The 14,537-nt window shown below is 33.3% G+C and overlaps 1 protein-coding gene across 1 annotated transcript; it reads right to left on the bottom strand.

Annotated features, from left to right (window-relative positions):
* Positions 1-3,373: 3,373 nt before the first annotated feature.
* LOC128202899 (guanylate-binding protein 6-like) lies at positions 3,374-13,463 on the bottom strand. The gene is made up of 7 exons (XM_052904070.1): positions 13,055-13,463; positions 11,502-11,776; positions 10,801-10,905; positions 8,289-8,441; positions 5,262-5,358; positions 3,689-3,953; positions 3,374-3,386 (listed from the first exon to the last, which is right to left on the bottom strand). Exons 1-7 carry the CDS (start codon positions 13,461-13,463, stop codon positions 3,374-3,376), a joined length of 1,317 nt encoding a protein of 438 aa, XP_052760030.1.
* Positions 13,464-14,537: the final 1,074 nt, after the last annotated feature.

The following is a 14,537-nucleotide window of genomic DNA, read 5'->3' as shown; positions in this document are numbered from 1 at the left end:
AGTAAGGCACAGACGCCGCCAAGCATAAACCTCACCTTTACACCTCAAATGAATGTTCATAACCCAAATATGAGTCTCCCTTTTTAACCTTTACCTCTTTCACCATACGTGCTGAACATTGTTTTACCACACGTATAAACCGAGTGCTCTAAGGTTAAGGTCTGAACCAGAAAAAAACTGCAGGCCGGCGATGCCAACAGCGCCATTGCAGGCAATAAGACCAAGGCTAAATATAAGACCACATAAGAGTTTTGGGAAATTTGTTATCTATGTAAAGTCACCAATAAGAAGCGGTTTGCAGCGTTGTTGCATTTATAAAGGTTATCTTGTACTATAACTCATTTTCAAATTAAGTACTTTGTCATCTTTTTGCTTTTTTGCAAGCAATTTAGCTTTATGTAGTATTTAAAAATCTAAGCCCTTCGGCTTAATATTGCAAAATATTAAATATTGAAGTTTAAAGAATTCGAGACAATGTTTAATTTTATTGCAGTTATAAATCACTTCGAAAAGGTTTTTCTCATTGCAACTACTTAATTTTATCCATATTATTTCAGCGTTCCAATCTATATTTTGCAATTTGCTTTTTTTCAGTTCAAAACTCAGTAATATTTCAAATTTCTAATCTTGATTTAGTGACCATGGCAAAAAATTGTCGAAATGTAATCAAATTCATAAATATTTTTTTAGTGTTCGTTTTGCAAAACATTAATTAATTATTCATTTGTTAGAACTATGACCTTGCTTAAATGATCTAACACCACCTTTTGATATCACTGGGTGTTATTTTTTGATATAATAATTATATAATGTATTTAATAATAATTACGAATACTACAAACAATTGAATACATTTTTTTATTTCATCCATACTCACAGTGTTAGATATATATAAAATATTGAAAAGTACAAAGACAAAATAGTAATAAATATCTGACAAAGAAACACCAATATCTGAATGCCTGTTATGAAACTCCGACTTTCTTAAACAAAAGTTATACAGAAACATATTTTAAAATTCATACCATTACACTGCAGCAGAAAAACTATAGGGAGGAAACCGATCATTCAAAACAGAATGAGGTACTGCTGAATTGTTCAAAGCTAAAATCTTCCAAAGGTTTTGGATCACTTTTTTGAAATACTTATCAGTTAAAATCGACAGCGTTTGTTAGTGAGAGAAAATTACTACACAATGCTACATTTGTCATGTTAAGCTCTACAAATTTTTATACATCATAAGCACTCTATAACAGAAACTACAAGTTTATTTACGATATCTAACAAACCCTTAATCGTTATATTTATTACCAACTTTTCTGACACTTAATGTTAAACATAATAATGTTTTACAAATTCAAGACTCATAGCATTAAGTAAACAATTACCTAAGAAAATCGTTTTGTAAGTTAACATACAATTTAGACACAGCTTAACCTAAACATCAACTCTAGCGCACCGTGAATCCGAATATTCAAAATTCCACTCGGGTTCAGTTAATAATTATAAATAAGTATTTTTCCAAGAAACTGAGTTTAAATTTAACACAATCACATGCATATTCGTCACGTTATTTGCTGCACTTGTGCTTACCGGTCAGTCTTTTATATAGTTCACAGTAGCTTTTAAAACTCATTTTAATGTCGCTGGCTTTAAATATAAGATTTAAAGATTCTAGAATGTTTTACATGGTGCCTTATTTGCAATTTTAACACCATGAGAGTTCGCATTGGCCTTATGCTAATGGTTTGAAACTTGTTATAATACCAACGCTGAGACGCTAACATACATAATAACACACTAACGACTATTCTATTTTAAACAATTGATTTAGAGAATACAGACAATCATTTGTTTTAAGCAAATTAATTCAGAAAAACAAAACATTATATCGGCATCAATTTTATTGTCTTCATTACCTATTGCAGGCTTATCGCTTATCCTTAAGGCGATATTGATTTGACGTTACGCCATATCCTAACTCGCTTAGAAATAGTAAACGAAAAAGAATACTTGAATAAAAGACAATGCCTTGTTTAAAAACAATGACAAACAAAATGCAATTATAAGAATAACTTTCCGACTACCTAATTGCATCGTTCATACTTTGTTTTATGTGAATTTGAAGGCGTTCCGATGTAAAGTTAATTGTAAACCAAGACACAAACAATTCAAAACAATTACACTTTAAATACATGACAATTTTCAATGTCACATAATGTAATGTGCGATTACGTAAAAACTTCTTATATATACATTTTTTATCATTTTCAAATTTTATAATTTCGAATGCGATTTTAAAATACATACATATGTTAAAGACATATAATCTTTTACCCGATACCGCCGTATCTCCCGAAAATTGTAGCATAGTGTAAACATTTGAAATCATTAAAATCCATGAATTATTTTACACGTAATACAGTTAAAAGTCTCAGAATTAGGCAAGATTAAACATTCCATCATATTTTTGATTTCTTGAATAATATCTAGGAATAAAAGCCTATTGCCCATCATTAAACATAGTCCAGATTTAAGAAAATGGAACTCATTATCGTTTCAAACACACATGTGAATTTGATATAATCAGTAGGAATATATTTATGAAAACCTAGTTGAATTGTTCAATCATAGCAATATAATCAGAGTTCAGATGAATTATTTCTATATATTATATGTGTTTGGTACAACAATCTTGTTTGTTTATTTGAACAGTTTTAATACTTCCTAATACCGATACAATTATCATATAATCTCCACAGTGTTAGTTACTCTTACTCTTGCATGCCGCTTTGACACATACTATACGTATAATTTTCCAATAAAGAACACTTTCGAAACTAAATTGATAATCGTCCGACACTATCATACACCATGTTGACTATGCTTTACAAATTAATTAGGAGACGTATTTTAGAAAGGCATATATAAGGATATTTGTAAAACTATGTGTCATGGTTAGTCATAACCTTCTCTTCTAAGAGATACTTAATTAGTCAGTCAGGCACTAATGAAATTCATGGCAAATAATGAGTACCAAGAGCCTTTTTGAATGTGAAAACCGTTCGCACGACAAATACCCATGGCATTAAGTATTCAAGTAACGTTTAATGGCTTGCAGCCCTTAAAACATCTTGCGACGCACGAATAAAACGTCGTACAGTAGTATATTGCATTGTAAGCACATAGGAACTTTCAGAAAAACAACAGCAGCAGCTTATGGTGGCAATTTTAAACACCTTTCTATTGTATGTAAATGCATTTGAAGCCAGAAAGAATATTAAAAAATGCTTACTTTTCCTAATCTATAGACACAAAAAGTAAGACTTTTAGCCAATTGGTCTCCTTTAGTTTCTACGTCAATTTAAAGCAGTTAGTCTACACATCTGACATTCATACACAATTCAACTTTAAAATATTCATATGGTATAATTGCCACAACAACAACCAAAAATAATTATTTTAATACATTAGAGTACATTCCTTTTCAAAGTCATAAATTGAAGAAATAACCAAAAGGGTGTCCCATTTTAATATTAAATGAGACTTAAAACTCTCTACTTTCTTGTTCTTTTTCTATTTCCAGATAACGTCAATTAGTTTTTCTCTTATATGTCCAGCCCATTGCCCAAATAATTTATAGAAATGTCCTTGTTCTTCTTTACTTTTTTTCTTATTCGCTTCGTACCTTAGGCTTCTTATCTCGTCTGCCATCGCTTTCATGTGGGTAAGAATATTGTGTTGGTCTTCTTTATTTGTTTCCAAAGAAGCAATCTCGGTATGAAGCGCTTTTATTAGGCGTTCGTGTTCTTTTTCTCGTTGTTCGCGATCTGCACGTAGCATCTTTTGTTGCTCTAACAGTTCCTTCTTTTGTTGATCTTGAGCCTTTTGATTCTCTTCGGCAATTTCTTCTTTCATTCGGGCCAATAAGTTTGCAGTTTTATCTTTCTCTCCTTAAAAAATATATAGTTGATATTGATCAGTTTTAAAGTAAATGTTGACATTGTCTACGTTCCAGTTTAAATGAAAAATTGCTGTTTTCCAGAGCACAATCAATCCATAAATAGTCTGGTTATTTAAATAAAGGGTTAGTGGATGGGCGTCAACATATTTTTCCTAAATTTCTAAATATTATCGTAGTATATGGCCTCATGCATTTAAGATAACTTTCTCCTAAGATCTTTTATAAGGTGGGACATTTTGATGTGCATAAAAACTATGCTATACAAATTACTAAAATAGAGTTTTAGATGAGTTACAGAGGATATACATATATAAACGGGACAAAAAGTTGCAACATCTACTTTACAGCCGCAATAATTTTTACATATGTTCACATTATCAGAGATTTAAAATTTAACACAATATTCCTAGTATAATTAATCAACAGTAACATAACGATTCAATAAAATTAACTAGTTCTCCGACGTTTTGAAATATACAATCGTGTTATTGAACTTATGAAAAATAGCTAAATTTAAGGCCAGCTGGGTCCGTGTATTTACCGTCTTTTCGTTTTTCGTTTTTTTACTATCGAAAGTGAAAAACGAAAAAGGAACATACATATCCTTTTTCGTTTTTCTAATGATTGAAGAGGATTCCCACTCCCTCGGTGTTCATTAACGAGTACTACCGAGAATTGCAGTAACAGTAATGAACATTCGGTGAAGGTAAACAAGAGCTTTGTATTGACTTTTGCTCACATATTGAAATGGACGTCAGAAACAGCCGATGTTAGAAAAGTGAGTATTTAAGGAATAATTAAAATATTGCCAACTACTTCCGAAAATACCTGAGATGAAAATACTATTTAATCTCCCATTTATTTGTTATATCACCAGCTCATGCCCCTGAAAACAATTTGTTTTGCTCATATTTTAACATTATAGACTTCATGCTTATCAATGTATATATTCCTCGACAACATTATTTTTAAAAGCGGTTAAAATCATTTACAAATGATAAATCATGTGTATTAAACAGGATTAGACACGGTTGACTATAGCTTTCGGTTGATAATTACCCAAGTAAAAAGGTTCATTTATGCAGAAGCCCACTGGCCTTTTACTAATAAGGTAATGATCTTAAAATAATTAATTTCATAATATAAAAAGGCGACTATGATGCAATAAAACATGGTTGCAAACCATGTGAGTGCGTGTTTGTGCGTATTTGTTTGCGTGCGTACGTGCGTGCGTGCGCGCTGTGCACGTGCGTGCATGCGTGTGTGTAAAAACAAGATAAATATTAAGATTACGTACTTTGTTTTTGCTCCTCAGAGAGCTCATTGTCTTTTTCAATGATTTTTTTTTCATCTGGATCAAGTTTGCGTGAAAAATTTCTCCAAGTCAATGCTATCTGAAATATATATTATATTTTGTTATGGATACTGCACAGTTCATCGTTACGTTAGTTTGAATGAATTTCCATTTGTTGAACAGAACAAATTGTTACAGATGTCATTTCCATAAACTTCTGTTGGGCTTCAGGTAGTTCACACCAAGGTCAAGTATCGGGCTAAGTACCTTAACCACAACCCGAGTTGTTGAATAATACACGAGTCAAGTCAAATAGTTTGTATAAAGAAAAGCTTCGGCATAAAACAACATATACAATACAAAAGATAAAATCTTTAGAGTTGTGTTTTTAATTAGAGTCATTTTTCCTTATTATTTTGTTTCATAATTACATTTGCAAAGAAAACTATATTTTTTGGTCATCGTTCAGACTTTTGGAAGTCTTGCCTTCATGTGTACCATTGATAGATATGAAATTGCCTTCCTTGCCTGAATTAGTTTCATTTAAAGAATAAATGAAACTCATCTTCTACACATCTGATATCAGATTAAGCAATATCTTCACACTCGATTTTCCCTTTCGATATCCAAATGTCTACCAGTCTCAATAAACAATTTATTGCAAAAACACCGCTAACGATTTCCTCACATAAAATAGTAGATTAGTAAATAACATTTCTGAGTTTTGTAAAAGTTTTAAAATGCCTATATGTGTCACATCGTGTTGAATCTCTCACTTTTGCGAACCATTCTTGTCTTTTACAATCAACTAACCTTTGAATAAATGATATTACAAAATCACAAATAATTCGAATTTCCTGATTTAGCCAAACAAACCAAAACATGTTTTTTAAATAAATTATTCACAGATAAAATCCATTTTTGCCCCCAGGAATTCCTTACAATACTGAATTTTTACTTCTTCAAGAATATCAGATACTTCTGTACCAAATATTTCAGTACCGTAAATAAGTAAACGCTTAACCATTTAATCAAATATTTTAAAATATTCAGTGTGAGAAAAGAGTTCAAATGCCCTCTTGTAGCTTTTTAGCATAAATTGACTTCCAGGCTTGTGCAGCTAATTTTAATTTTGCTTTTGTCCAGGATAATTTGGGCGTAATCATAAGTCCCTGATCTACTTGTATACGGATGCAAAATTTACCGGGGTGCCATTAAACGCGTGTTTAACGCGAGTGAATTCTTTCAGTCACAGGGGTTGCGGACTCTTTTTCTGTTTGTGGTCATGTTATCAGGAATATCGTTCTTATTATGAGCAATATATAAGTGGATACCATTGTAATTCGTCCGCAAGATACCTTCATTCCACTTGTTTCCGTCTAATATATATTGAAAATGTGCGGACCAAACAAAGAAAACACTCTTAAACATGGAACAACTTATCAAACTGCATAAGTTTCTCTTTGTTGGAACCGCCACTTCAACACATTTGCTTTGTTGTATTATAAACTCATCAATTGAATATTTCATAAAGCTTTTGAAAGGTTGTCTAAAAATAAATATCATTATGTTTCAATATGATTAACCAAATCATCACCTATGCGTACTATAACGTTTTTATTTTTGCAAAACATGTTGAAGAATTATCAAATCATTACATAAATTGTACACATGTTTAAACAATGTTAACAATATTGTGTTCGTTTTTATCAAGATTATAAACAATAACTATAAATTAACTATTTTTTTTTTGCTTTTTAGTATCCCACATCTATTAAAAGCGCCATGCATAGCCCTCCAAACAAAGTCTCAAAACTTGACAGTAAACAAAAAATGTTAATGATGTTTCACTTCTTTGCAATAAATACATACAGTTCTATTTTGGTTCAACTTCAAAGTCAATAAAAGTACGTGTGTTGCTACAAAATTATACAGTAGATTTATTTTTAACATCACCATAAAGGGTAATAGTTATGTATTTATTTAAACCATTGAGGATAAGATTTTAAATGAAATTATTTTCGACTTTTTAGAAATTTCCTGTTTTAAAGTTGTATTTCGTCAATCTATTTGTAATGCTCTATCGCAAAAGTTCGGCATGTAGGTAAAAAAAAACTTATATAAGTATATCAGATATTGAGCTGTAAACAATGCCCGAATTTCATAACTACAATATAAAGATTATACTCATCGGAAGTGTTTATTTCGCAAGTGAAACGATAGAAGATCTTCAGATATTTCCGACAGCGCCTTCGGAATGCTCGCCGATAGTTTAACCAAAAGCGCAAACCGAATCATACCGATCCTCACAATCTTACAGCCCTAGTCGCAGTAATAGGATAATATATATAATACGACAAGCAAATATGATGCCAATAAATGCAATGACGCAAATGATTGTCATGAGCTCAATAATGTACACTAGTTATTCAACATGAACATTTCTTAAATTATCCGTTCAGCGCACATAGAAAGACTACTCAAGCAGGAACATCAATCAGAAAAAAACAGTCCAGTCAATACTTTTACTAGGTGACCACTCTTGGGAATAGGTCGAAGTGGCTACTTAAGACAGGTGGCTACTTAATCCAGGTTTGATATTTCCGGCACTTTAGCTTTGTCGATTTTGTATCTTAACCACCACCTCACACCAGGATCAGTATAATCTGATCATCCAATATTTTTGAAGAAGGTTCAATACAAATGTAGATAAATTGACTTTATTTCAAATTTATTAACACCATGCATTAGCATAGCATAAACAAAACACACTGGTCTAGCATTACAACACAGACAAGTCTACACATTTACATCTACATATTCATTTGCGAGTTCACTTTTTAAAGTAGTCCTTCAAATTGTGTTTCTTTTACTCCAATTTCTAATTTAAAGTCCATTAACAATTTTCAATCTCGAGCAGACATTATCATGTCAAGCATGTCACTCAGTGATCGTTGTAGAGCAAAATGTTTTATTGTTTGCAAACAATCACTTACTTCACTTAATGGAACCACTTTTTTCCGATCTTACACACTTTTTATCTTCATAGTCATCATCCAGGTTGCTGGAAGTCTCGGTAGTGTTCCTCATCTCAGTAAGAATGTCTGAAGCAGGGCGACCCAAGTCTGTCATGGAGTTGTCGGTATCAGCAAGAGTGAAAACGTCCTGACTGAACAGATCCCGCTACAACCTCAACACAGCCAGTGGGATATCATCCTCGTCAATACCATCACTACCCAGGCTACTTTCTTCATGTCCCTGGCACTAGATGATATATTGTCCCCGAAGCCACACTTCCTGAAACACTTCTAGATGGTCTCTGCCTTCACTTCGTTCCAAGATGAGTTGATCCAGTACATGGCCTGTAGGATGTTCAAAACACAAAGGACCTTTGGACCGGTCTGTGAGCTGTTTCTTCCCATCTCATCCAGCACATGAGCGACCTGCCTCTTTCAGTACTTTAGTTTGACTCTTCCTGTACTTCGGTTTTAACGTCTGAATAATGCCAGCGTCTATGGGCTGCAAAACTGAAGTGCAGTTCATCGGAAAGAACAGCAGGTTAACGTTTCACAGTGTTATGTCCAGGTGATCGGGTACGTTGTCCACAAAGAGAAGAATGTGTCTGTTCGCAGCTTGCATTTTCCGGTCAAACGATGTAGTTGAATCACTTTATTTTCCACATTCATACGCTATAGCCGCAATAGGACAACATGGCTGGCAACTGCCTAATAACTAACCAAGCGTTCAATAAACAGCTCCTGTCACGCTGACCATCAAATACTATCAAAGCCAAGGCCGCATATCCGCCGCTGGGAAACAACGCTGCTTCTCCAAGAACAACCAGGATGTTTAACAGAGAAAATCATGTATCGGAGCGACAGTATCGTGCCAAAAAATGCTAGTTCACATAATATGCCGAGAGAAAGTCAATCGTGTAAACGTGTACCAAAAACAATGTGGCAAACGAAATCGCAAGCTATCGAAGAGTCGGCAGTAAACATGTTGTACCCGTCTGCGTCACAAGAAACATTGGAAAAACCGAAGATCAAACTTTTCTTAAAGAACACACACCGCTATTCCGCATTTGGAAGTAATCGACTCTTCATATGGGAATACCTGCCTTTGCGAACAATGCACACGCTAAATGTTGTAAGCATAATGTATAAGCCATCCCTCATATAGGCTGCGTAAGAGCTTAGATACATCGTGCCGTTGATTTCCTCCTTACTTGCCCGAACAAAGTGTCTCTTGGCAACCAACTAGCTGTTGTCGTAGAATACGGCATCAAATGGTGATATAAACTCAATTTAAGTGAATACCAGTATTGATATTCCAGAAAAACATTTCTGTGAAACACAATTTTTTGGAGCAAATGCTTATCAACGTTCACTCATTAAATACAAATCTGTGAATGTGATATAATTTAAGCTGCAAAAAGTATATTTACAATCGATTCTGAGAAGCATGCTCATTCCTCCTCGATGAACTATCAATTGAAACAATAAATGGCTATTTTACATGAGCCTCTTTCCTGACAAAAGTATCCCCAAAGAACGGCGCAGAATAAAGGTACATCGTTTCCGCTACAACCATGCAGCGATTAGGAAGATTTACAAGACTAGCAGCTTAATGAATACAACATCTACAATCATCGACAGGCACGCGCTAATCATGCTCTGATTGAAGAAATTGAAATACGAAGTTCAAGAAAGTATATTGATGGATAGCAAAATACCTTGTATAATTCGCCATTTTTGCTGACTCACCAGATATTGGTCTATAGAATTAACAAAATTCAAGCCTAAAAAGGGATTAAAAATAGACAGGAAACATTCGAGATGTCAAAGAGTCTATTGCCTCATCCATAATTTGGCTGGATGCACAATCTTGGTCTAAAGTCAGTTTCGCTAAGAAAAAAAACGTAACCAATGTATTTTGTTTAGGCTATATCAACCCGAATACACGTGAAAACTGTATACTATTATGTGTTTAACGCCTAAAGCTTCAAACAAACTTTCTAAACGAATGTTGGTTCGTTTCGGTAATCACTTAAAATGCAGGAGAATAAAGACTGTGTATCTTGTATATTACTGTACGCAACAATTTGAAAGAAAGGTTGGTTAGTGTAAATAATTATTTGTGTGTTCTTCTATTAACATGAAAACACTTTTTGTTAAGCATCTTTAAGAACCTGAAATAGTGATAGTACTCATTGTTTTAACTCTATTCATTGAGGTCGAACTATTTTGCAAATTGTTCAAACATTTTAAACTTAATTGGCGGTTTTGCATGAAACTAACTGAATGGTAAATTTTGATGTACAAATCCTGTAAAGCTTAAATACGTATGCACAACGAACACCGGAAAAAATAGTTATGACAAAGACTCACCGTGAGCGCATTCGCTAAAGTGAGCTTACAAAAGTATTTTCATATCAATGAGTTAGGTAAATAAATTAACTGAATCAAACCAAACATATTCTCCAACAGTGCTTTGTCTGAATACATACAAGTCGCTAAACAGCGATTAAAACAAAAGTTACCTCTCTTAGCTCATAACCATGAAGTGTTTGCTCGTATTCTTGTCGTACCATACCGATATCTCGTTTGAATTTTGTATGCCCTCCGATGACTTCATATTCTCTGTTCTGCAACGTCGTTTGAAAATTGTTGAATGTCTTCAAACTTAAAAGTACGTTCGAACAATATGTCTCTTTGTCCTCATCATTTTTCTGTTGTAATTGATGGCAGAATAAGTCCATTTCATTCTGTCAATCAACATAAGGTCATGTGTAAACACTAGTCATATATTTACAACAATATTGTAACTTCATGGACAAGCAAAGTTGCAAAACAATAAAGAAAAAACACAAGGTCTGTTCATCAAAGACGGATAACGTGTGCATTGACATATTATATGAATTAACATTAACCCACCTAAAGACAGTTGTCGTATTTGATCACTTTCAATCGTAAGACTATCCAAAAAAACAATGTGTTGAATCATTTTGATGTTATTAATTTTTAGGCATATATTGACTTTTGACAGCGGGAGATTCACAATAGATTGTTCTGATACATGCACGGCGAGACCGCCGGCCGGGAAACATGTCGAACCGAGCTTTTATTTGAATAAAGATGCCTGTGACATTCCCGAGTTGACAAATTTAGTACCCAAGGGTTGAGTTTACACAAAATTCAACTAAAACAAGAACATTGCAATTGTCTCAATCCCTTTAAATACCTGAGCATCCCTTTCTACAACATTTGCCACATCATTGAATGCGTTTCGCCGCATGTAGTCAAGCGCAGACAGCTTGGCCTCGTTGAAATGCTTATCCAGCAATGGTGCTGAAAGAGGCAACTGTATCTCTCTCATTTTGGAGTGAAACAAGTCCATGCATTTGCCTTTGACTCTCCCATTTTCGATTTTAGCAACCATTTCAAATGCATCATCAACATCAAGCACAGCTCCTTTTGCAAGAGCGTCCACATACTTCCTGGTAAGTGTGGCAAACACTACAATGCATGAACATTTTCGCTAAATATCATGTTAGAAGAAATAAATTATTTTAAGGGTGCGTTAAGACTGTATTTTCTTCCTACTTCCTTATGTAGTTAAACATACAATTGTGATAACATGTTTTGGCGAATCAAGGAGGTATTTTTTTATTTTTTTTTTATCAGACTTGGGATCAAAAAGCAATCATTCTGAAAAGTCTGACGATATTATTACTCTGTTTTGGTGTTAAAAGGCCCCAGACTACTGAAAGTTCTTAAGATAAGAAATTTATTAATAACAACAAATGGAAAGTAGTGGATGAAATTCATTTCCTGGTGAAAAATGCAAACATATTTCAAAGTAACTGCATTAACCACAAGGATTCAAGGCGTTGTTAATTGGGTAGTTCCGTTTATTTTGACTCATAACATAATGATTTATTTTGTATTTAGACATTTCCGGGAAAAACGTCAAAATTTTCTATTGGAAATCTGATAAATTCATATTTCGTAAAAAATGCTCAACTTCTAATTACAGATTCACATGTTGCAACCGATATATGAATTATGCTTGCAATAAATTAAACCTAAAAAAAAGAAAGATGTTTTTTAACATTTTAAACGTTGTTCTTTCAAACATCGTTTGCACAGTTGAAGGCTCTTAATCGTAAAGTTAAACACAGTGCAGGAATTTTAAATCTTTATCATTTGTAGAAATGTTGTTACCTCTTTGTAGTCTTATTTTTTTCAAGCACAGCAACTCATGAATAAAGTTTAATTAAACATCGATCGACAACAATGTTATAATCTAATTTGCCAATCATAACTACTCTTGAACGAAGTATTGCAAAGTTATCCTCCATTTACCGTGCTAAAGTTTTAATAAATAAACATTCAAACTTAAGATTTATGGCAATATATATTTCTTAAACATTACGTTTAAACTTCTGGAAGTACTCTGAGTAGAAATAGCTAACTGCATGGGTACCTCCATTTTGCTTCTTTCCAATGCTTTTACTTTTACTAACAATTACTCTAAAATGCTCCCACCTTGAGGAGTATTCAGCTTACGCATATGGCGTTTCGAAAACAATATCAAAATGTCTTGTTATAAATATTATTTGATCGGAGCAGAGCAATGGACCTTGCAATTACTCTAAACAAAGGACACTGTGCTGAAAACCCATGTCCCCTCATTTTTTATTAACAAAACATTTTCTGAGCATTTCTTAAAAAAGTCGGCGTTTCGCGAACAACATTTACATTATTGTACAAACATTTTTTTAAATAACTCACTAGATCCGTTGACTGGTTTGCTAATTTGGAGTTGCTTTGGCCCTTGGCTATATATATGTGACACGAACAGTTCGGCAACATTCTTGAATTTAGGTGAAAGCTCGTCAAATGTTAGGCTATCAAGCTTTTCCAGTACATCACCATCTCCAGGGACAGGGAATGCAAAACATTTCCGTTTGAAGTTAGGAAATAATTTTCGGATACTCTCACGTGGTTTGTTGAAATAAACACCTCTTCCTATTCTATCTTCCAAGCACTTTTCAAGATACTCGTCTTCTGTTAGTTTCGTAACTTCCTTGACTAATCGCAGAGGAAAATCTCTCAACGTGAGCACAAATCCGGGAAGGACGCTTTGCAAAAGTCGGTTACTTTCATCACATCTTCCGCCAAATTTGATGTTTTTCGACATTTCCGAAACAAATCTGTTCCATTAAGGTAAAACCAATATACTCCAGGGAAAATAAAAAAATGGGGGAAAACATTCACTGAAATGATTCAGGAGGATTTGTGACATATAACGCACAAAAAAATTATATACTTAAAATAAAGAAAGATCACACGGTGCAGAAGGTGATAGTTTCGGTACAATGTTGGTTAATATGACAGATACATGCATACTAACATATTTCAACTCGTTTGTTCAAACATATAGTAGCTTATTTGACTCACTCTCGAGTTCATTTTTTAGTAAAAAAACCAGTACCTATGATGTTTTAATAATTAAATGATTGAAGTCCTTGTAGAAAATAACAGGCGTTGCAAAGGACCAAAGATGGCAAATATTAGGAAAACGTTGTTAAGAGAGATAAGCGTTTTACACTAATCTTCCAGCATTGCAAACACGTTGTTAACCTTTGGTGTAATACAATTAAAGATACAGGGGCAACCCCTGGACACACTTAAATAATATCTCATCATGCATGAACAAATTGCAAACTGGCAACTAAGTTTTATTTACGTCAAATAGATATTCTTACCCAATCATCTGTATATTTCAATGAATATAGTTCTAATGAAATAGGTTGAAAGGCACACTTGATTTAACACAAATATCAAATTTATATTTGGGTTTAAGGTTTGAATTACTCCACCCATCAATGTTTCAGTTGTAATTAAAACAGACTGCAATGAATTGGTTAATGATTTTTTACCACACAAAGGAATTAGTTAATGTTCTTAACAAAAGGCACTTTAAGTAATTGTTGAAAAGCTCTAATATGTTTCCAAGGTAAATAAAATATATGAAATACAAATTTTCCGAGAGTTTTAAAGTAAATTTTGGGCAAATAATACAAAAGATGGTATAATTTAAAATTGTTATGAATGTATAAAAAAATCAATCTCTATTAGACGTTTTCTGAAACTTAAGCAAATTGTTTGAAAAAGTCTATAAAATATGAACGACGTATGTATGCCAGAATTTTAAAACAAATGTTCTGAAGTTTGGCTATTTGATCTTTGTTTGAGACCTATATGGGTATCA

This window comes from Mya arenaria, chromosome 9, assembly GCF_026914265.1.
Source record: "Mya arenaria isolate MELC-2E11 chromosome 9, ASM2691426v1".
In the NCBI taxonomy this organism is placed as follows: domain Eukaryota; kingdom Metazoa; phylum Mollusca; class Bivalvia; order Myida; family Myidae; genus Mya; species Mya arenaria.
The sequence above is the reverse complement of the archived record's forward strand: the minus strand, read 5'-3'. Positions and strand labels throughout refer to the sequence as shown.

Bases quoted from the DNA above. Each gene is read 5' to 3' on its own strand.
- LOC128202899 (XM_052904070.1), bottom strand. From the start codon at position 13,463: ATGTCGAAAAACATCAAATTTGGCGGAAGATGTGATGAAAGTAACCGA. The intron at 10,906-11,501 runs GTATTTAAAGGG...ACGACGTTGCAG, and splicing joins TTGTAGAAAGGGATGCTCAG to AACAGAGAATATGAAGTCAT. The intron at 8,442-10,800 runs GTAACTTTTGTT...TTGAGGTTGTAG, and splicing joins ATGGTTATGAGCTAAGAGAG to CGGGATCTGTTCAGTCAGGA.